Genomic DNA, 21,790 nt, shown 5'->3' on the forward strand with positions numbered 1-21,790 from the left:
TTTTAATACGAGAGGATGCGGGAAGTCACACCTTTATAAAGCAACGGTGTTTTTTTTTATTTCTAGTAGAGGGTTAGTCGTAACCTTTGTTTACCTTTAAAAATAAAAAATAAAGTCTTTAATCAATTATTATTATGATTTTTTAGGATTTGAAATTGTGAGAACAAGACTAATGCACGATATTACTGTGTTCTAAGATAGATGAATACAGTGAATTCGTCTAGACCCAATTACATTGTGAAAAGATGAAAATGTGGTAAAAAAAATTAATGATAATAATAAGAATATTTGATGGAGAAAAGAATCAACTAGATGCAAGAGAATACTAGTGTTTAGATGTAATAATAGCGAGAAAACTTCATGAACAATGTTCGAGTATACTCTTAACCCCAAATTTACACAAAGAAATAAAGGTTGGTGTAATTTTATTTTTTGTTAATTTAAATTAAAAAAATTATTATTACCTTAGTTAAAATTTACATTTTTTTTCATATGAAAGTTATATTTGTATTTTTTGATAGGTCAATTATATTAATTTCGATCAAAAAATTGAAAAATTAACTATTCTGTAGATATTTTCAAAATGTATTTTGATATGTAATTTTTAGAATGTCTTATTTACTATATCATCTCTTAGATTTTTGTTTTAGCACATTATTCATTTTAGTTCAATTTAATTATTTTTATTAAGTAGGTAAAAATTAAGTCAACTTGCAAAATCCACTTCCCAACATGAATTTTTTGGATGCTAAGGTGATGTTAGAAGCTTATTTGAAATTGAAATGATTCGATTTAGTCATCTTGGTCTCAAAGGTGACCAAGGATGACAATTTTTTTCCGTTACGCCCTATAGGGTCGGGTTTCCACACGTTTAAATGGTTCTGAGGTGGTTTTGGTATTAGAAATGAAAAATCAAGTCGATTTTGAGATGGGACCGATTTTGTGATTTAAACCATTTTATTTTTTTACACTTTTAAATACCTTTCGATAATTATAAATGCACTCACTCTATCTATTTAACCTAAAAGCTTTTAGCAATTACACCTCCCTTTCTCAATTCATCTCTTCCAAACTATCCCTCTTCCATATTTCCTACAACCACCCTCTCTCTCTCTCTCTCTCTCGTTCACGACACACATCTTGCACCAACAAACAACGAAACCCTAATTGAACTCACACCACCCTCTCTTGGTTGACAAAAACATATACTCCCTCTCTTTTATCTTGTACTAATGACACCCCAGATCTAACTCATAACATCTCTCAATATCTCATCACAACTCTTTGTGTCAGTATTAGGTTTTTGTTGTTGTTGTAGGATATTAAGTTTTTTTTTTTTGTAGACGTTACAACTTAGTTCTATATCAATTCTAATAAGATATTGTCTACACATTTCATTCCACATGTTGGCAAATGTTACACAAGTTCAGTTCAGATTAAATCTACAATCCAGAGAAAATGAGTTTGATAAATTGGTTTAGTGTAAACTGAAATAAGTTTTATTTTTCTTCAAACTTGAAATAAATTATATATATTTTCAATTTATCAAAACAATTGAATGTAAGTAAGAAAATTCCATACATTTCCAAACTTTAGAATAAAATTTTAAATTTGTTAATGATTTAGGGATGTGGACGTGCAACTTCTAAAATGTTATTAAGATTTACTTTCATTAAACAAATATAGATTTCTCCATAAGAAAGAAAGAAAAAATGTATTATTGGGCTGGGCGGGGCGGGATTTTAGAAATATCATTACGGGGCAAGGATGAGTTAAAAATTTCATATCCGGGTTGGAGTTGGGTCGGGTTTGGAACCAACAAAATTAATTGGATCCGGGTTAAGTTAAACCCGGTCCAAACCCGTCCTGGTGCCCTCCCTATTTCCCCTCACAAGTCACAAAACCTTGAAAACCTAAAACCCTCCCTTAAAACTCTTTCGCAGATTTCTGTAGTCCACACTGCAGTGCTCCTCCTCGCTCATCGTTCCTTCTCCTTTCGATAACCAGGTACCCTCTCTCTCTCTCTCGGACAGTAGCAGTAGGCCTTCTCTTCCGTACAATTTTTTGGTTAATTTTGCGTTGTTTGGTTCTTCTGGGAATCGGATTTACCATTGCAAGTTCCGTTTTTTTTTTTTCTGTATTTTTTTTGGACATGAAATTGATATTTTATTTCGTGTTATTGAAGCTTCGAAAACCCTTCAAAATGGCCAGACCTCAAAAGAAACCCCTGCAGAGGAAATCCAAAGATGCACTAAAACCTCGAAAAATCTTCAAACCCAACCACAAATCCAATGTTGCTGAACGTTCAGAAGTTTTGCCTCTGCAAATTGAAGATGACGTTCCTGATTTTCCTCGAGGTAGGGTTTTCAATTAGACTGAAATCTGAAATACAATCGGTGGTCAGAGTAACAATTTGCTAATTCTCGATGTATTTGTAGGAGGAGGGAGCTCTCTTAGTCGACAAGAAGAATATGAAGTTCGTGCTGAAGTTGATGCAGAATTTGAAGCAGAAAAGAGGGGGTTGAAAAAGAAGAAAAATATGAAGCAAAGAAAGAATTACATGGCGGAGGATGATTTTGGTTCTCTCTTTGGCGAAGGCATTACAGGGAAACCACCTAGGTTTGCAAATAGGATCACTTTAAAGGTATGAAAACAGTAGCTCAATATTCTCCATATGTTATTTTTTTTCTTTTAATTTTGAATTTTTACAGAGAAAATATCTTCAATTTGAAAGCTTGATGACACACAAATTGTGTAAAAGTCATGCTAAATGATGAAACAGAGAATATTGCATTCTTCAGCTATGACTCAAATATTTACTCAAATTTAAGTAAAAACTTCACTTGATATGAAGCACTCCAGTGGGAAACTGAAAAAATCAGGCTAACCGTACTAACTTAGTAAGATTTCAAATCTAATTGAGGGTCTTGAGCTCACATTGTGGCATCCTAAAACATGATCCAATGCTGCATAAATAAGAACAAAAACATAATTTGGTGAAAAATTAATTAGAAAAAAAAAAGTTATTTTTTACCGTTGAATTTTAATTTTAAATGTGGGAGTTCGGTAGCCAACCATTTTCAACATCTTTGATGAAGTCCCAAACATAATTTTTTTTCTTTGAATACGAGTTTTTTCCATGAAATCTAGAAGGCTCTAATGTTGGATTGTCAATGTAGTAATCTGTATCATCCCTTAGTAATATTTGAAACATACTAAGTTATTATGAAAAGTAATTTTCTTATGTAAAAAATGACCGTTGGGATTTAAGTTTTACTCAAACTCTCCCTTGATTTGAGTTTGATTTTGGGTAAAAGTCAGTTTGATATAAGTTTGGTTTAGGGACTGGAGCATCAAAAGTGGCAGTTTTACTCAAAATTTTAAATTTGAGTCTGACTTTGGGTAAGGGCTGGAGATGCTAATTGAATTTAAAATTCTATATCCGTGTGAATGCATAGAATGTTTCACCTGGAATGAAGCTTTGGGGAGTCATTACTGAAGTAAATGAAAAAGATCTTGTTATTGGTCTTCCTGGAGGTCTACGTGGATTGGTTCGTGTAAAGGAAGCATCTGATCTTGCTTCTTCAGATAATGAAATCAAGGTGTTATTAAGTTTCCTTATTCTTCTTCAAATGGATGTCCAGAACTTTTACATTTTTTCTAATGTTGGAGAGTCTCTTTTTCTGTGCAGGATTTTGAAAGTAACTTCCTATCCAGTGTATTTCATGTTGGTCAGCTTGTTTCTAGCATTGTCGTACAAGTCGATGATGACAAAAGTGAGGGGAAAGGGAGAAGAAAGATTTGGCTTTCTCTCCGTCTTGCATTGTTGCACAAGGGTTTAACCTTTGATGTTGTTCAAGAAGGGATGGTATGTTATCATATGTTTTTGTGTAATGTGTTTATAAATTTTTCTGTCACAGTTTCTTGTAAGTATGATGTTTGCTTGCATGCTAAAATATGCGATGGCATATTATTTGGATACAGATTTTCTTCTTCTTTTTTAGCATAAACTCATTTTTCTCTTATAAATATCCCACGTCTACCCTCATACTCCTTTTACAACATCTCTTCTACCTTCTAATCTCTTTCTTACTGTCACAAAGCCTCCAACTATTAAATCTCATTACATTTTCTAATACATTCTCACATAATTATAAATATTCTCTAATCTCTACTCTACATTATTACTCTCAAAGTTTAAGTCTCAACTTAAGTCACTCTCAAGACTCAAAAGAAAAAGAAAACTACTCAAGAATCGAGATTTAAACATTTTCTGCATTTTTCCTCTGCCCTCCTTGCAACATATGCTACCATATATGCAATGTGCGAAATGGCATATGCGAACAACATGTGCTGGTTGTACATTGTCACATATGCTATTTAACAACATTGATTGGGGTGTTGACAAAAGAATTGGTAACAAGTTTTTCCATCTATAAATGAATTGTTAGAGATTTTAGAACTGGAGTTCAGGGTTGGTATCTCATAAGTGGGACAAGGTGTAAATGGGTTTTGAGGACCTAAAATGATAGAACCTGACTCTAGTAAGATGCTAGTTGAATTTCTAGTCAGCAAGTACTTTGGATTCAATTAGTGTGTTTTAGGGTTTCAACATGGCTGAAAAAGGAATAGTTTACGGGTTATTATAGCTTCTCCGACTTGAAGGGGCTGGATGAACTGAATATGGGTAGGATTTAAAGGCTGGAATTAAAACACATCATAAAGCTAAGCTGGTACATAAAGAAGATGGGAAAAAGCAACAACTAGGAGTCCTATCTGACATAGGATGATTTTTGGTTTGTCTCTCTAATGGACTTGTTATGGATGGAGTTTCACCACACAAAAAAATTTGAAAGTAACACCTAATGCAGCAATAACTACAAGCTCTTATTTCTAAAATAGAAGGGTACACCACTTGACATCAGCCCGATGGAATTTTTAATTTTACTCTAATTTGATTTAAAATAAAAATAAAAATTCTTCAAAAAGATTTGGGAGATAGAATTTTGATTTATGATTACTATCTATCACAAAGACCAAGTTAGATTGATTTATAGATTAGGGTTGCCTATCAAAAAAGAAATTTATAGATTAGGATTGTTTATATTCCCATACATAGCCTTGCATCGTCATCATTTGTTTAAACCCTTCGTAGGGTGATTTTGTTGCATCCATGATCATTAAAATTCAATTTCTAGTATAGTATCATAACTTAAGCTCTATTGAAAATATGAACTTGGTATGCTTCTCTTCTGTGGCTATTGTCTGATCTAAACGTTCATCTTCTTTCTGTATTTTGTCTATTCTCTTCATCTCTTAGCCATTTCCATGACTTCTTGTCTGTAACTCTTTTCATAAGTGTTGATCTCCCCTGTTTCACCCTTGCCACACCCATTGAACTACATGTTTATCAGAGATTCAATGCCACTCAGATCACTGATGATGCACAGTCCTTCTATCTTTGCTTTGTTTTGTCATGCTTTATCATCATTGGAATGGCTCCATCAATCACCTGCATCTGTCTCTTTGTTTTTATCATGGAAATCTGTTTTATTTGTGTATCATCGCTTGAAATGAATATTGAACCCTATTTCATTTTTTAGATCGAGATGCAGTTGCATCTTCACCTCAAATTTACTAATCACAATCAGTAATTAGTGATCTATTTCTGTCACCATTGAACTTTGTGAATCTTGTTTGACTTCACTAGTGGATTCACCAGCGGCTTAGTTTTGTGCAAGATGGCACCTTTCTAGAAAATGTGTGTTTTGGTTACAAAGTTCAAAAATGTACTTCATGTTTCTGTTTATCGACTTGAAACTCTGTTATTTATATTTTATGGTCTTGTTCTTACATATAGTGTTTTGAATTCTTGTTTTATTCGGGTACTATTTACAGGTCCTGACAGCATATGTGAAAAGCGTTGAAGATCATGGTTACATGCTTCATTTTGGATCGTCTTCCTTCACCGGTTTTTTGCCAAGTAGAAACAAAGGTGATAGTTGTCATCTATTATATTTGCATGGTATCTTTCCCTTATTCTTTTATGTTTATTATCTTGTCTGCTTTTATCAACTTGTCATCCATTTCCCTTTTCATTCTTCCCCGCCACTCTTTTTGTTGGCTATTATATTTTGCTTGTCTTCCTGCAATGTATTTAGAGCTACTTTCTAAAAGTAGCTTAACTTTTGAAAGTCTTCCTACAACATTTGGATACACTTAAAAACTAACCTTTTTAACTTTCGAAAGTTAAAAAGTAAGTTTGGATTCATTTTAAAAAGCTACTTTCTAAAAGTAAAAATTCTAACTTTTTAAAAAGCAAAAGGAAATTACTTTCTACTTTTTAAAAGCTACTTTCTTCCTATCTACTTTCTATCCAAACGGGCCCTTAGAAAGGAGATTTTTTTTTACCAATAAACAAGGGAGGGGAAAACTAAAGAATTATTTCTAAAGGCCATAAATACACTTCAGCATTTTGTGGTGCAAATGAAGGAGCCAGGATCGACTGTTTTATGGGTCCCATTTCAGAGCTCTTTTGTGCCAAAAATTGTCCCAGCCAGATGATCATAGCTATAGTATCTATTTTGTTCTTTTGGGTGGTCATACAAAATGACAGACGATCCTTAAAATCTTATTAATACAATGGTCCTTAAAAGAAGGTCAACTGGTTAGAGGCTCATGATCATCTGAATGGGTTGTTTTTGGCCTTACCTGATTTCTTGGGAAAGAGCATAAAATAGCAAATCCTGCTTCTGTACGTTTCACATTTACTTGTGATTATGACATTTTTTTAGACCCCATTCCTATGACCTACAATACCTAAACTCTGGATCACCTTTTTTTTTTTTGCTTAGGACAGTTCTCAATCCTGTTGCAATTTGCAAACATTGGTTGTAAGCTTGGGTTCTTTCTGAGTGCAGGTTTTCCTCAAATTTTTAGTGAGTTATTGATTGTCTTTTTGTGACACTTTTTTCTTTTCTTTTCTAGATGGTGGTGAGTTTAAGGTGAATGTTGGACAACTGTTACAAGGAGTTGTTAAAAGCCTTGATAAGGCTCGTCGAGTTGTTCATCTGATTTGTGACCCTGATGTAGTGTCTAAATGCATGGTATGCTTCTGTTCTTTTATTTCATTGGATTAAATCATGGGTGCATACTTTTTTCTAGCAGCTTGTTGTACTTACTTGGTATTGTATATTTGCTATATTCTTCTACAGACCAAGGATATTAAGGGTATTTCAATCGATCTTCTCGTTCCAGGCATGATGGTTAATGCTCGTGTACAATCAACTCTTGAAAATGGGATTATGTTGTCATTCCTTACTTATTTTACCGGAACTGTAAGTTCTCAATGTTGCTATATGCTATCATTTGCTCATCATATATGAATTTTTAGCCTTGTGCTGATGCATTCACCCATTTTGATATTTTCTACAGGTAGATATTTTTCATCTAGAAAATTCTTTTCCTACCACAAAATGGAAGGAGGATTATAACCAAAATAAGAAGGTATTGCCTTGCCATTTTCAATTTTTATTAACTTATCGCCTTAAATGATTATCCTTTCACATTGTATTATATTTAATATGTGAATTGTTCGTATATTGTTCATTTCCAGTTTTTGATGGTTATTTTTAAAAATTTCCAATCGTAAGCTCATGTGTGAGTTCTCGTGCTGTTGAGTACAGTACGTCGATGTATGAATGGGTTCCATGAGTTGCGATGGAACCAAAATTTTCTTGATTGTTATCCTTGTAAGTTCGCTAACTTAAGCTCAACATGTGTCTTCTCCCATGTTGTCGTGTGTGGTATACAGTCTATGCATCAAGATGTCACGTCCTACCTCTTAGACTTACTGGTTCTGCAATTTTAGGTCAATTCTCGTTATTTCAAGTTTTCTGAGCCAAATGAATCGAAAGATTCATGTTTGGTTCAGGAAGTGATCATGGAAGTTTTGAAATGAATGGGAAGATAATCTACTTTGATCAAGTGATTTATTAGATAATCGAAAGCAAAGTATCTTAAGTACTATTCAAAATTTAGAAGAACTACGTGAAAGGGCCATTGGACAGCTGGAAAAAGCTCGGTCCTATTTACAGAAAGTGAAAATTTAAGCAAATAAGTTTTGAGTGAATTAATATTGTGAGATAGAATGAGAGAATGGAATTTGTTAATTCAACTTCTAAGAATTTGGGACGAATAGAAAATTACAAAAATGAAACCACTCAGTTTGAACCATGGTTCAAAATATCATTTCGTTTCGTAATGTTTCTTACGAAACGTTTTGACTTTTGAACAAATCGAGACAAAACCGTGCCCTACTCGAAACATATGAAATTTTAGTTGATTTCTCTGAGAAATCAAAGAAAATAAGAAGGAAATTGAGGAGAAGAAGGAGATCGACCTGGGTGGTTGAACGACGTTGCTGGAATTTTGCCAGATTTGTGTCGAAGTTTGAGCCTTCGAGGTACGATCTTCTTCTTCTTCTGTTGCGAACTTGCAGCTGCTGCGATTTTGTTTTTCAAGAGACAACAAAGTTGCCCTTGACCTTGGTCTTCTTTAGAAGATTTGGTTATTAATTTAAACCCCCCCTATTTTGGTAAATATCTGAGATACCCTCTGTCTTCAAACTAATCAAATTTCCCTTGACCACAGTCTTCTGAATAAGACTTCTAAAAAATCCTAATTTAAAGTATTGAATGTCACAGAATGTATCGGGAATGTTTCGTACTGTTTCGGGTTTGTCTCAGTATCATTTCGGTTTTTCAAAGAGTCGAAACATCGATCCGATACGAGATTTTAAACCATGTTCAAAGAGTGATTAATCATGTTTGCCAACAATTTTTCCAACAAGCCTTACAAGGACCTCTAGTAACTTTGAATAGTTGTTTGAACAACAAGTTACATTTACGCACCATTGGTTTTTTGATGGGTAAGCTGGACTTGAACCTACGACCTCAAAGTTACTTTGCAATGTGTCAAACCAACTGAGCTATGGGTCTTAGCCTCCCCAATTTTTCAAGTTAGACATTTTCATACATTGTCTCTTTGTTTTTATTCTTGTCATCCCTATTCTCACTCCAATGGTGTTTTTTTTAGTTAGATATTTTCTTTGAGTTCTTTGCTTCTTTGAAAAATTCAGTTTCACACAAAATCTGCGTTGTTGTACTTGCAATTCTCTGCAGTTCCACGAGTTTCCATTTTCTCTGCTTTTTTTCTTTCTTAAAAGTTTCATTGCTGAGCATTGTAATGTGTGCCATTCAAGGGATCCAACAATCTAATAAACTTGTTAGGCTTAAATGACTGCACTTTGTTTTTGGTTTAAAATCTTATCGTGTTCAGTGCATGTCTAAGTTGATGGAACATGTATTTTGCTAGATGGTATGCAACAGGAAAAATCATTATAGAATGTTACATGTGTTGGATAAATTAATCTAGTTTTTTTAAAACTTAACACTTTTTGATGCCTGGGTAGGGTAAAATATGAACAATAAAATAATAGTCTTTTTCCTTCTTTTGGATTAGTAAAAGCTAGTGAAGGATAGAAAAGGTTCAAGAAGGTCGAGGAGACCGACTGAGAACGAGTGGAAGTAAAGAACAAATGTATCCCCTCACAGTAGCATGCCTATCTAAAAATGAAGTCTCAAATGAAAAGCCTTTACCTATAAAAAACAAGCCTATACATCCATAAATATTTTTGGATCAGTGTTAATAAAGATTTATTTGACTAGAATGTTATCTTGTGTCTCCTTCTTGCCTTCCTATTCTTCTACTTCCAGAGATCCATTAATGATTTCACTCCATCTCTTGTTTGTGTTTCATGCATGATCATTTATAGACTGCTTAAAGGTTGCAGCAGGTGATTTACTTTTGTATTCCATAACCAGTGAAGCATTTGGTGGGTTTGTCCCTTATTGGTTTAGAAATTTGATTTCTGATCCTTGTTGAGTATGTTGTTTGCCTCTTTCTGTTTAAATCCCTTGTATTCTTAGCCTGAACTTTGTGTATATGTTCTTGCATGCTCAAGTTCTCATGAGTTATGCATTTGTTTTATCTGTTTTCAATTTTTTCTTTTTTGGTTCAGGTGAATGCGCGGATATTATTTATTGACCCCACAACTAGGGCTGTTGGTCTGACCATGAATCCTCATCTTCTTCATAATAAGGCTCCTCCTTCAGTAAGTTTCTAGAATTTTAGAAGAATCATTATCACTTGTTTTACATGATAAAGTTTTCCTAATGTTTCTTGGAAAGAGTACATGCCTGTGATCATCCTGGAAAGTGCTTCTTTCTGATATGGTGCCCTGGATATCAGTACTAGGCCTTCTTCTCAGTTTTATCGGGCCCTCCTCCTCGGAGTAGTGGATTATTATGAGAGGTTATATTCCAAAAATCATGCCTCAAGGACACCACTGGATAACCTTGAATTTGGTAGTTCTAAAAAACACAAAAGACATAGTTATAGAGACCATTTGAGGAAGATGAGGTATATCAGATTGATCTTGTCATGAATGGGGAGAAAGCACCGGCACTTGACGGCTTCTCCATGACATTCTTCAAGAAGTGTTGAGATGTTATAGAAGTTGATCTGATGGGGGTTGTTAAGGATTTTCTGACGGAGGATATCTTGATTATTGTTCTAATGCTACTTTTGTTTAGCTTATTACAAAACATGTGGAGGTTGAGGACGTATCAAACTTCCGTCCAATTAGTCTTGTGAAGGGTGCCTACAAATCATTCTAAAAATCCTAGCAACCAGACTAAAACAGGTGATTACATCTATTATTGGTTAAGAAAAAGGGGCATTTATCAAGGGCCATCAAATTCTGGATGGGATAGCAGTCATCGTTGAGTGCATAGATTTAAGAATTTGTGGAGGGGTGCCAGGGGTGTCGTGTATATCGGACTTGGAAAAGACATATGATCAGGTATAGATGGATAGGGTGGATCATGAAGTGCGTCACATCAGCCTCGTCGTCAATATTGGTTAATGACAGTCCGACCAATTTCTTCAAGAGCTCTAGAGGTCCAAGGAGATCTATTGTCACCTTTCCTATTCAATATAGTTGCAGAAATGGGGATCTTACAGGTTTTAAGGCTATGAACAAAATGATCATTGATTTCTCATTTGAAGATGATACATTGGTATTCTTAGATACTTCGGTACAACAAATTAGAGACTTTATAGGTCTATTGTGTTATTTTGAAGTGGTTTTTGGGCTAGCCATTAATATGGATAAAACAAAGGTCTTTGGGGTAGGGTTATTGTTCAATTTTGAGATTTTGGCTGGGATTTAGGGATGCCAATCTTAGTAACCAAGTTCGGATTTGGTACATATTCGGAGGAGGGAGGGATTCAACTCTAATAAATTTGGGAAAGTTTTGTAAAAAAAATATAGAAAACATTGGAGAATATACAAATGATGGTTTTGGGTTTCTTATTAGAACCCCTCATCTGTAAACTTCTTAAAAACTGTATCTTGTTTTTGAAATTTGATGCCAAAGACAATAAAAATTATGAGGATGAAGGATGAAAATGTTACCATATTCGAGAATTAATCAATAAGTTGCCGATTAATTCATCGATTAGCAAATTTAATACAATGTTTTTAATAAATTGCATTATACATATAAAAAAAAGTTTGCAATTTAAAATTATATAACGTTGCTACTATTATTTATTTATTTATTTGCAATCACTGATCTTTTAATTTTTGCATCAATGCTGCTCTACTGGGACTAATGTTGTTTATGTGTGTGCGTATATGTGTGTTTAGCATGTCAAAACTGGAGAAATTTTTGAAAGTTCATGTGTAGTCAGAGTTGATAGAGGATTGGGTCTTTTGCTTGAGATTCCTTCCTCTCCAGTCTCAACTCCTGCATATGTCAGTGTATGTTCATCCGAACCTTCCTTTGTCACTTCTCTTTTACGGCCATTATAATTTTTTTAGGACATGCACTTAATTGTATGTGGTACTTGCTCGTTTTTGTTCACTCCAGATATTTGATGTGGCTGATGATGAAATTCGAAAATTGGAAAAAATTTTAAGCAAGGGAATCGTGTTCGTGTTCGAATTCATGGATTCAAGCATTTGGAGGGACTGGCTATGGGGTTTTTGAAGGTAAGCTGTTGCATTATTCTATTGTTTAATTTTCCATTGAGTTGCAGGATAGGTTTTAGTTGTCAATCTGCACCAATGTTTTTAAATGCAAAGGGGTAAGCCTCCTAGCATGGGGTATAAGCATCATGAGCATGGGTTATTCATTTAGAAAGTGAATAATACGATGAATTTGTTAAAAATGAGACATGTAATAAGCATTTGGAAATAAATCATTGCTATACTTCCTGTGGGGGGAAGATATGGTTTTTATCAAGACTAGCGCAGTACAGTCTGAGGGTTATGAAAAAGGGTGGAACAATGGGGTAAGAAAAATTGTGGACTGATCGGAGTTCTCTATTGTGTTATTGTTCAACTAGGAGTTATGAAGGTGATGGTTGGGGAGTTGGAAAAGGTGGAGCAATCAAAGTTCTCTAGTATGTTATGGTTCAACTGGGAGTCAAGAATGCGACGTTCCCAATCATTTTCGAGGCAAAATCTTTCACGGTGGTTGGTTGAAGGAGTCCTCGAACAAACCAGCTCTGACCTAAAAAAGAAGTCCTCAAAAATAAAGCCCCTGAATTTTCTACTAAGTATACACCAAAACATCCCAATGACTCTTTTTGAGCACACACTCGATGATCATTTCTTCTTTTAGAATCTGTAGACCTTATTCCCTTTTAAATCTTGGTTGCTCGGAACACAATCCTCCATACTTACAACTCGTCTTCTCTTCCTTCTACCTTATAGCAGATATGCCCTTTGAAGATAGAATGGGCAAAGAAAAACCCAACCCAAATTAAATATATATAGATCTAATATTCCTGCCTCAGCGTTCATTTTGTACCCTAGGCTTGGTCTATGTACAAATAGGTGTGCTCTAAACAGCTACCTGATTTATAAAAATATGTATACCCACATCTTGGGTCCCAATTCCATGATCTGATGGACTCTCCCACGGATTGTTCATGGGCCTCCACCAGCCTAGAGAACATGTGGCTCGCCTAGAGGTAATGTTTCAGTCGGGAGAAAATCCAAGACTATCTCGACTGAAATATTCGGAGGCATTTCAAGACAAACTGAAAAATTTGGTCTTTCGCCGTCAATATTTTGTTTTGGTCTTGGCCGGAACAATACGAGACAGTGCAGAACTGTAAACCATGGGGAGGTCAGAGAAATGAATCATCATGGGTCTGGACCTGATCAGTCCAATCCCACGTCTGCTTTGTGGACTGATTTCTGATATAGATCAATTGACCTGATTTGGTTGGTTGGTTGGGAGTGAACATGTCATGCTTTTCTATAGAACCATGAACATTTGGAGATGCGACCGCAACTGGTTTGAGGTCCGGAGCTTTGATACAATGGTGAGCTAGTTATTTCAGTAGGTCTTAACTGAGACCTTTTTTTAACCCTAGAGAATTGTTCACTCTTCCTGATACGAGACAAACTTGAGCCCCTTGTTCAGATGGTTTTGATGTGTAGAAGAACCGAATGGTTTAAAACTTCGACGACATGCCTTGCCCTCTCTTCTTGATTTAAAATTGGTGACCAAGAAGTGATTTCCTGTGTCATGATCTGTTTGTCCTTGATTTCCATCAGATTGGATCTAAAGCGACAATTTTTTTGCTTCAGCTCCAAGCCTTTGAAACCAAGACCGATCCCGACTTATCTACGAACTTCTCGAGTGAATGGTTGCAAGGATATACCTTTTATAATTTGAAATTTGACCTCTTCTACCAGCATAATTGTCAAAATCCAGCGTATTTATGTAGACATTGTGGTTATTGAATGTACTTCCCATGTTAGCCATGTTGTCCAACACACCAGCATGGTTCCTCTTCTCCAACACTCAGTTATGCATTACAGGAGCATTTGTTCGTTCTCTTCTTCTCTCCCTCCTCCCACTGTTTCTTTCTTCTGAAAGTCCTGTATCTTTAGGAAGTAAGTCACTATGGTATTAATAGATACATGTGCACTGTAAGATTAGTCTGGTTCAGCATTTCTTTGTTATCTTTCTCTTTATTTCTTTCTCTCTCTCTTATATTTTGTTATTTGTAGCAGTCATTAATTTATATGTAAAATGAGTCCTCACTCTTTGGGTCCTGTTTTGCCTTCTGAAAGTTTTGTTTCGTTAGCCTGCATTTAATTACCACTTGGAACTGTTTCATACTGTTTAGCATATGTTGATACATTGTCTTGGGCCTTAACTTGCTCATATGCTCATATTTCTTTTATACAGGCTAGTGCCTTTGAAGGGTCAGTTTTCACACACACAGATGTCAAGCCTGGTATGGTGGTGAAGGCCAAGGTCATTGCTGTCGAGAGCTTTGGCGCTATTGTGCAGTTCTCTGGTGGTGTGAAGGCTCTTTGTCCTCTTCCACACATGTCAGAATTTGAAATTGTGATACCAAGGAAAAAATTCAAGGTCGGTATCATATGCCCTTAAGTGAGGCTTTCTTTTTATTTTTTTCTTTACTAGATATTTTTAAATTGGCTTTTTTCTAAAATATATTATAGTCCAATCGTTCTGTCCCTATGTTATTAGCTTGTTTATCATTGTGGATGTGAAAACTAAACACTTCTTTCTGTTGTACAGGTTGGAGTAGAGCTAGTATTTCGTGTGCTGGGTTGCAAATCCAAGAGAATAACTGTTACACACAAGAAAACGCTTGTATGTTTGATTCCTTGATTGATTTATTAGATCTTTGTTTGCCTGGTGTTAGTTTGATATCGTTGGTCCTTGAATAGTTCATTGCAACATATGCCATTCATTTACTTCTCATCTTGCTGACCTTCCACGTGAAGAGTTCTTAAAGGCCTTTGATTGACATGGTCATTGCTTTGAACCTTTGTTCTTGTTGAATCTCCATAAACATGTAGTTTCCAACTTCTTTTTGTATATCCCATTCCTTCCATTAATGCAGAAGATATTCATTGTGACTTTTTCAGGTGAAATCGAAGCTTGGAATTCTTAGTTCATATGCTGATGCTACTGCTGGATTAGTGACACATGGGTGGATCACAAAAGTTGAAAAACATGGGTGCTTTGTGAGATTTTACAATGGAGTCCAAGGATTTGCTCCTAGGTTAGCTATCTTCCCACCCTTCTATATATCTGTTTTATCTAGATTAGCTGTTGACTTCATTGATCTCCATGGAACTTCTGGATTCTGTGACTGATTGAAACACTAGTGGTATTTGCTTATGTTCCATTTATTTTTTTTTGTAAAATCTTTGCATTTACGTGAGCTACTGTTTCAAAGTTTTCTCATTTGAATATCACCATTATAATTAGCTTAAGAGTTCAATGTTTGGGCCTTTTGAGAGAATTAGTAGGCCATTGTTGATGCCTTGTAATTTTATGTTCCCCATTGAAAATATTCCTTAGGTTTTGGGTTATTTGATATAGGAACTATTTAATTCGTAAGTAGACTAGACATTTTGTAGCAAATAGGAAAATTTAATACATAGTAGTTGTTGGAGTCTCTTGTTTGTTGACCAGCCGAAGATTGCTCCTTCAAGAGGGAGATCAATGAGGAATTTTCAATTAATTATTCACCAAATTTGAGCTTGCTAATTGTTATATCTGATAATGACTGTAAAAACCCCAATCAACTACTTAGAAACTTCCATAACTTTCTCTCGTCCCACTCTACCTGACGTTGTAAGTAAATCAGAACATTCTATGTCTTTACTATCCAAACATCTGCGACAATTGCATTGCCCATGGACTCCAATCTTCGTTTCCTGATGCAGAACATTATAAGGTTCCATCTTTTAATTCTGTTACAAACCTTCTATCCATATTTCCCAACTTATCAAATTCCAAGGAAATATTTTCAAATTGATTGATAACAATACATTTTCTCCGCCTTGCATCTCCACTCTCCTAATAGTTGCGACCATAGTTCATTGCACATATTAAATCTTGTAGTTCCTTGGAGGGTCTGGACAACTTGAGACCTTTCTTACTAAGAATGTGGACAATCGTTTTTTGGGAGGCATAAGTGTGAAGGCGGGGTTTTGACCCTGGGTTTGTGGTATTCCCACACATAGACTTCCACCTCACTGAGGTGGCACCTGTAGCAAGTGAACAAACTTGGGACTCGAAACGATTATTCTCTTTATCAAATCTATGTTACCCACTGTCTCAAAAAGGATGCCTTCCTTCCATTATCTACACATACGCCTTGAATCATCGGCCTCCACATTATATTCCTTGACAACTTTGATCAGTCCATCTCCCCATAATTTTGCCACCAACCTGCCCTAGCACAATCTTCAAGTTCCGAGTGTTACAGGGTCTTTAGGGCTAGCTACCTTGTTACCCATAGGAGTTAAGTCATAAAGGTACTTTTCAACTCAATCACATTTGCCCGGACAAGTTTTCCTGCACCCTTGGGGTTGGCCTACAAGTTGTTTCTACTTGCAGGAATCTTTGTAGTCAAGGCGCGCGCCTTAGGTGCACCTCAAGGTGGGGCGCACTGAAGGCACCTTAATACAGGGGTATATGGTTGGTCTAAGATAGAGCTTGCCCCTCTAGGGTCTGGCCAGGGCTTAACTACACATGGCCTGAACCACCCATTGATAGCCCTAGTCATGGTTCAAGGTATCAGAATATATAGGTAGATTCCTATCAGTATCGGCCAAGACTGATAAGAAACATTGACCCTGAAACATCAAATGTTTCGAGAATGTATCATAATGTTTCAGAATATGTTGAACGATACAATATCATTTTTCCTTGATGAAAACGATCCTCCGATACAACCTTTTAAGCCTTGACCCCAATTTTGTTGTGTCATAGCAACATATGTTGTTGGCATGCTTCTACTTCTTTTTCTTCCCTTATTCTTGTTTTTCTTGCTCTCTAATTTTTCTGCTATTGCTGAACGTTCTTCTATTTCTTGAAGTGTTGAATCCTTCAACTCGTTTGTAAAACTCATATTTATACATATAATAATTATATTATATCTGGAGTCCATTCGTCCTTATCTAATTTTTTAATGTTTTTGTGCTTTGCTTCACCTCAGGCGTACGCCTCGCCTTTTGCATCAGGCACCAGGAGGCCTTTGCGCTTTAAGTGCACTTTTCACCCTTAACTACACTGATGGAAAATCCATGACTCCAAGAATCTACCCCTCATTAGATTTGAATACAATGGTTCTCATCTTCTTATGAGAGATTTTTCTCTCCAAAGAAGTTTCCCTTCAGCCCAGTTCCAGGCATCATCCAAAGTTTAACCATCTAACCACCCTGGTTGGTTGCATGGTTTCCCACAACACCTTTTGGTGAAATGGAGAAGACTAGAGTTTTTAATCGACTTATCAACTCATCTATTAGGCAGAGCCCTCTGTGAACTACAATAGAAAAGGAGAAAAATTCATTGGAGTCACCTTCTTACTTGAAGAATACTCACTTTGCCACCTTTGAAGAAAGCTGTCCTTAGCTTTGATCTTCTGAGGAAACCAGAGAACCTAAGAGAAAATGTTTGGATAATGGTTGAGGAGTCTGGTGAGCTAACATGCCAGTAGTAGATTGTTGTACTCATGATCGAACATTCTGACGACCTTCAGTGGTCGAGTTTCATGAGTTCATCACAGGAAGTGCCATAGTAAACTTGCATCATGCTCTTGTAAACTTCTTTGGTGAAGTTTCAATGTGCTTTTATTTTTCTTGCTATAAAGAAGTGAAAATTTTGGGGTGGATTATATTTTGGCAAGGTTACCTTGAATAAGCATTGGATGTGCCACAAACAATAGCACCTAGCACCTACACGTGTTTTTTGAAAATTTCAAGTAGCCTGGGCCTAGATTGTCATCATCATCACCCTCTTTGCTCCACCTCAAATATTCTATTTTTCCATTTAACTATGTCTTGATCCATCTATGGTTTCAGTGTAGATGTAAATTCTTAAATTTATGTATCCAGTTTCTACTTTCACCACCAAAGTTGTGCTGTCAACCCAACTTTTGAATCTTTCAATTTGGTGCATCCTCCGGAATGTTGTGCATGTGATTGTATGCATCTCTCACGGCTATATTTTGTACTTCATCACGTACTCCCTCAGATATTTTGCAGTTATAATCGTTGCTGTCGATTCTGATTGAGTTTCTTTCATCTTTATTTAAGGTACTTGTCACTAGGAATAGGCCCAGTGAGTGTGATGCTTACTTTATCAGGATCAATCTAGCTTGCACATGCTGGCAATTCTATTTTAAATCCTTTGGTGGCCAATATAGCAAATGATTGCCATTGTCTTTTCTTTTATTTATTTATTTCTTTCTTCTTTTTTATTTATTTATTTTTTATTCTGCTTCTCTGGATTGCTCATTCTTCGTTTTTATTTATTTATTTATTTTTAATCATTGGTACATGTTTGTGAACCTAGCCATAGGAGTTGGTTTTTCGGCGTTTAAGAGGACACTGGAGTATCACTCCATTTGCGATTTGCTGGGAAACTTGGAAGGAAAGGAACCTTAGGACTTTTGAGGGGAAGGAATCTTCGGTCCAAGAGATTATCATGTCTATTTTGGGGTCTTTATTTATGTGGAGCACGTTTTTTAGTGAGTCAAGGGGGGGCCATCTTTGAAGACTTTGTTTTTAAGTGGGATTGGGTGTGTGTGCAGCATTGCTGGTTTGTTTGGTTTTGGTTTTTAGTTTTCTATTTGCTGTTTACCTTGTTGCATGGTCAACTTGACCATGGTATTAATAAAAATCCTTGACTTGTAACAAAAAAGAAATTGGTCCTCACTGGAAGAGAAAAGGTTTACACTGCATTGTGTTTTTTATCTCTCTGCAAATCTCATTTCTTTCATTGCTTTGGTGTTCTTTGAGAGTTCTGATGTCTTTCCTTTTTAGGTGCTCTCGTGGTCTAATAATTCATTTTTAACTCAGTATTTAGTTGCTTTTCTTTCTTTACCTGATACAATGCAGGCTAATATAGTGCATTGTATTTTGTATGTTTCTGCAAATCTCATTTCTTTCATTGCTTTGATGTTCTTTGAGAGTTCTGATGTCTTTCCTTTTTAGGTGCTCTCGTTGTCTAATAATTCATTTTTAACTCAGTATTTTGTTGATTTTCCTTCTTAACCAGATCTGAACTTGGATTGGAGCCTGGATGCGAAGCAAGTTCAATGTATCATGTTGGGCAAGTCGTGAAATGTAGGGTCGTTGGTGCCATTCTGGCTTCTCGGAGGATCAACCTTAGTTTCATAATATCTCCTAAAAGGTTTGTTTGTTTTTGTTTTTTGTTTTTTTTAAGTTTCTCCATTGAGGTTTATTTTAGTAGTTGTCTTTCAATTATTATTATTTTCGCAAGAATTGTCTTCTTCCCAAGGATATCATCACCCAATTAACTGATGTTTGGCTGGCAGAGCTTCTGTAAATGATATGGTCAAGTTGGGTAGCCTGGTTTCTGGTGTTGTTGAGCGATTGACTCCTAATGCTGTTATTGTACATGTGAATGCCAACGGTTACTTGAAGGGAACTATATTCGCTGAACATTTAGCAGACCACCAAGGTATCTATTTTCACAGTATATCTATAGTTTCTTTGATTCGATTTTCGCTAATTTGTTCATGCTACTGTGTAGGGCATGCTACTTTGCTGAAGTCAATTTTGAAGCCTGGTTATGAATTTGATCAACTTTTGGTTTTAGGTATTCTCAGAATTTTCTTTATTTCCCATGATTGATGATATCCCTTTTCTTATAAGCAAGCAAGTTTGTGGTGAGTAATTAGTGGGTGAAAGATTTTGAACCCACGTGGTGGTATCAAAACCCATTGACTTTACCAACTTAGCAAGCTGGAACCATCTAATTGATGAGGCGCTATTCTTTAAGTACATTTTTTATGTTTGAAAATAGATGCTCCGTATTGAGGCAAATTTTAAGCTAGCATGTTTCCCCATTGTCTCTAACTATTCCATGCATCATTTATATATAATTACGATTTATCTTTTTGCCTTGTTACAATTATTTTCCTTTGGTTAGATAATGATACTTAAAATACCATCCATGGTTCTAACTTCTGAATATAAATGTTGAGTATTGTTTCCCTTGGTACAATCCTCCACCTCTTTAATTTTTCAAGGAATATGTTAATTGGCGGTTTGCTACCAAGTTTCAAACATCAAACCCCTACAAGGGATGTGATTCTCTTCTCAAAAGCATTCCGTCAAATAAGTGGAGGATTCATTAAACTGTAAAATGTTACCCTTCCATAGTGCAATGTGCTTCCTGTGATAAAAAAATTTAACTCATCATAGGACGCCTTTGAGAACATTGGTTGATGCAAGCTCTACCATGTGCATTTAAAGCTTCTTTTACTAATATCAATGTTGTTTATTAACCTAGAGCAATTGCATTCTAAAAATCATCACTAACTCCCCATTTATCTATTGTTTAGCAATCTCTCGATTTGTATATGATCTCAATAACTTTATGATGATTTCTTATCTTAACTTTCCCAATATAGAAATAGAAACAGATAGGCTAGAAATATCTCCGATGTCAATTCCACCAAAAGGATGGATGAGGCATGGAACTGAGATGCGGGGTTCAATTCCTGCTGCCTGCTCTTTGATATTAATTTAATTATGATACATGCATCCTGAACATGAATGTGCATCTCTGTTCCTATATTTTCTCACATACAAGCCAATTCTTTTTTCTTTTTTTCCTGAGAAGGAGATAGAGATGGAAAGGGGAAAGATGCCATTCTCTGTTCGTTTATGCTCTTTGGGGTGCTCTGTCGGTGCCTTGGTTTTGGCTGCTAAATTTGTTTTAAGTCTTTGAGGTGTCCTGATGCCCTTCAAAATTATGTATCTCTTTGTTCTCCCACTGCTTTTGGTGGACCAAACTTTGATTGCAGATGTGATCGTAAATTCGTAATCTTTATTCTCATATTTAAAGGGGCCTTCATAAGTTATAATATGCATGGTCTACTACCAATACGACTGGGCTTTCTGTTTATAAGTTCAGTTACCTGTTCATATTGATTAGTCTACGAGTACTGATAATTTGACGTACTTTTGGCGCACGCACCTGATGCACGCTGACGTGGAAGCACCTAACTTATTAAAAAAAAAGAAGAGAAAAAGAGTCTCCTGCCCATAGTGAAAAAATGGAACTTTCAGATCTGATCACCTTGTGACATTCAAAAGCCTGATCTGATGAAATGGGGTTGTAGAGGATAATATTCTATGAAGTTTAACCAAAAAAAAAAGAAGTTATTTTTCACTGTTGAATTTTATTTTTAAGTTTAGGTGCTCGGTAGCCGTCTGTTTTAAACACCTTGGATCAAGCTTGAAAACAATTGTTTAAAATTTTTTTTTTTTTGAATATGAATATTTTCATGAAATCTAGATGGCTGTGTTGTTGGATTGTCAATGTGATAATCAATGTGGCCCAACGATCCTTTTTAAGATCTGAAATTTAAAAAAATAAATATGTGGGCAGAGAATGGGCAAGAGAGAGAAACTTTCACTCTCTTTTTTAATAAGTTATGTGCTTCCATGTCAGCGTGTGTCAGGTGCGTGCGCCAAAAGTCCGTCAAATTATCGGCACTCTTAGTCTTATGATGTATAAGATATCCTCATGTATAGGTAGCTAGTTTGGCAAAATGCATTGGTTTGTACTTGTCTTGCCACTCAAAAGGCCAAATAAAGAAACAAAAGGACAAGTTGTAGTCA

At 35.7% G+C, this 21,790-nt stretch overlaps 1 protein-coding gene across 1 annotated transcript in view; it reads left to right on the forward strand.

Moving 5' to 3' along the window:
- Positions 1-1,906: 1,906 nt before the first annotated feature.
- The window catches only part of LOC147397027 (RIBOSOMAL RNA PROCESSING 5), a 50,141-nt gene continuing 30,257 nt past the window's right edge, over positions 1,907-21,790 (forward strand). The window contains 19 exon segments of the mRNA XM_086452417.1: positions 1,907-2,007; positions 2,186-2,357; positions 2,439-2,644; positions 3,459-3,602; positions 3,692-3,868; positions 5,899-5,995; positions 6,988-7,106; positions 7,215-7,337; positions 7,435-7,506; positions 10,082-10,174; positions 11,774-11,887; positions 11,997-12,038; positions 12,041-12,118; positions 14,337-14,522; positions 14,694-14,768; positions 15,047-15,183; positions 19,194-19,328; positions 19,474-19,619; positions 19,692-19,757. Coding sequence (XP_086308543.1) covers positions 2,204-2,357; positions 2,439-2,644; positions 3,459-3,602; positions 3,692-3,868; positions 5,899-5,995; positions 6,988-7,106; positions 7,215-7,337; positions 7,435-7,506; positions 10,082-10,174; positions 11,774-11,887; positions 11,997-12,038; positions 12,041-12,118; positions 14,337-14,522; positions 14,694-14,768; positions 15,047-15,183; positions 19,194-19,328; positions 19,474-19,619; positions 19,692-19,757 — 2,164 coding nt within the window. The 5' untranslated portion in view covers positions 1,907-2,007; positions 2,186-2,203.

This window comes from Akebia trifoliata, chromosome 8 (genome assembly GCF_017979445.1).
Source record: "Akebia trifoliata isolate Shusen 1 chromosome 8, ASM1797944v1, whole genome shotgun sequence".
NCBI lineage: Eukaryota > Viridiplantae > Streptophyta > Magnoliopsida > Ranunculales > Lardizabalaceae > Akebia > Akebia trifoliata.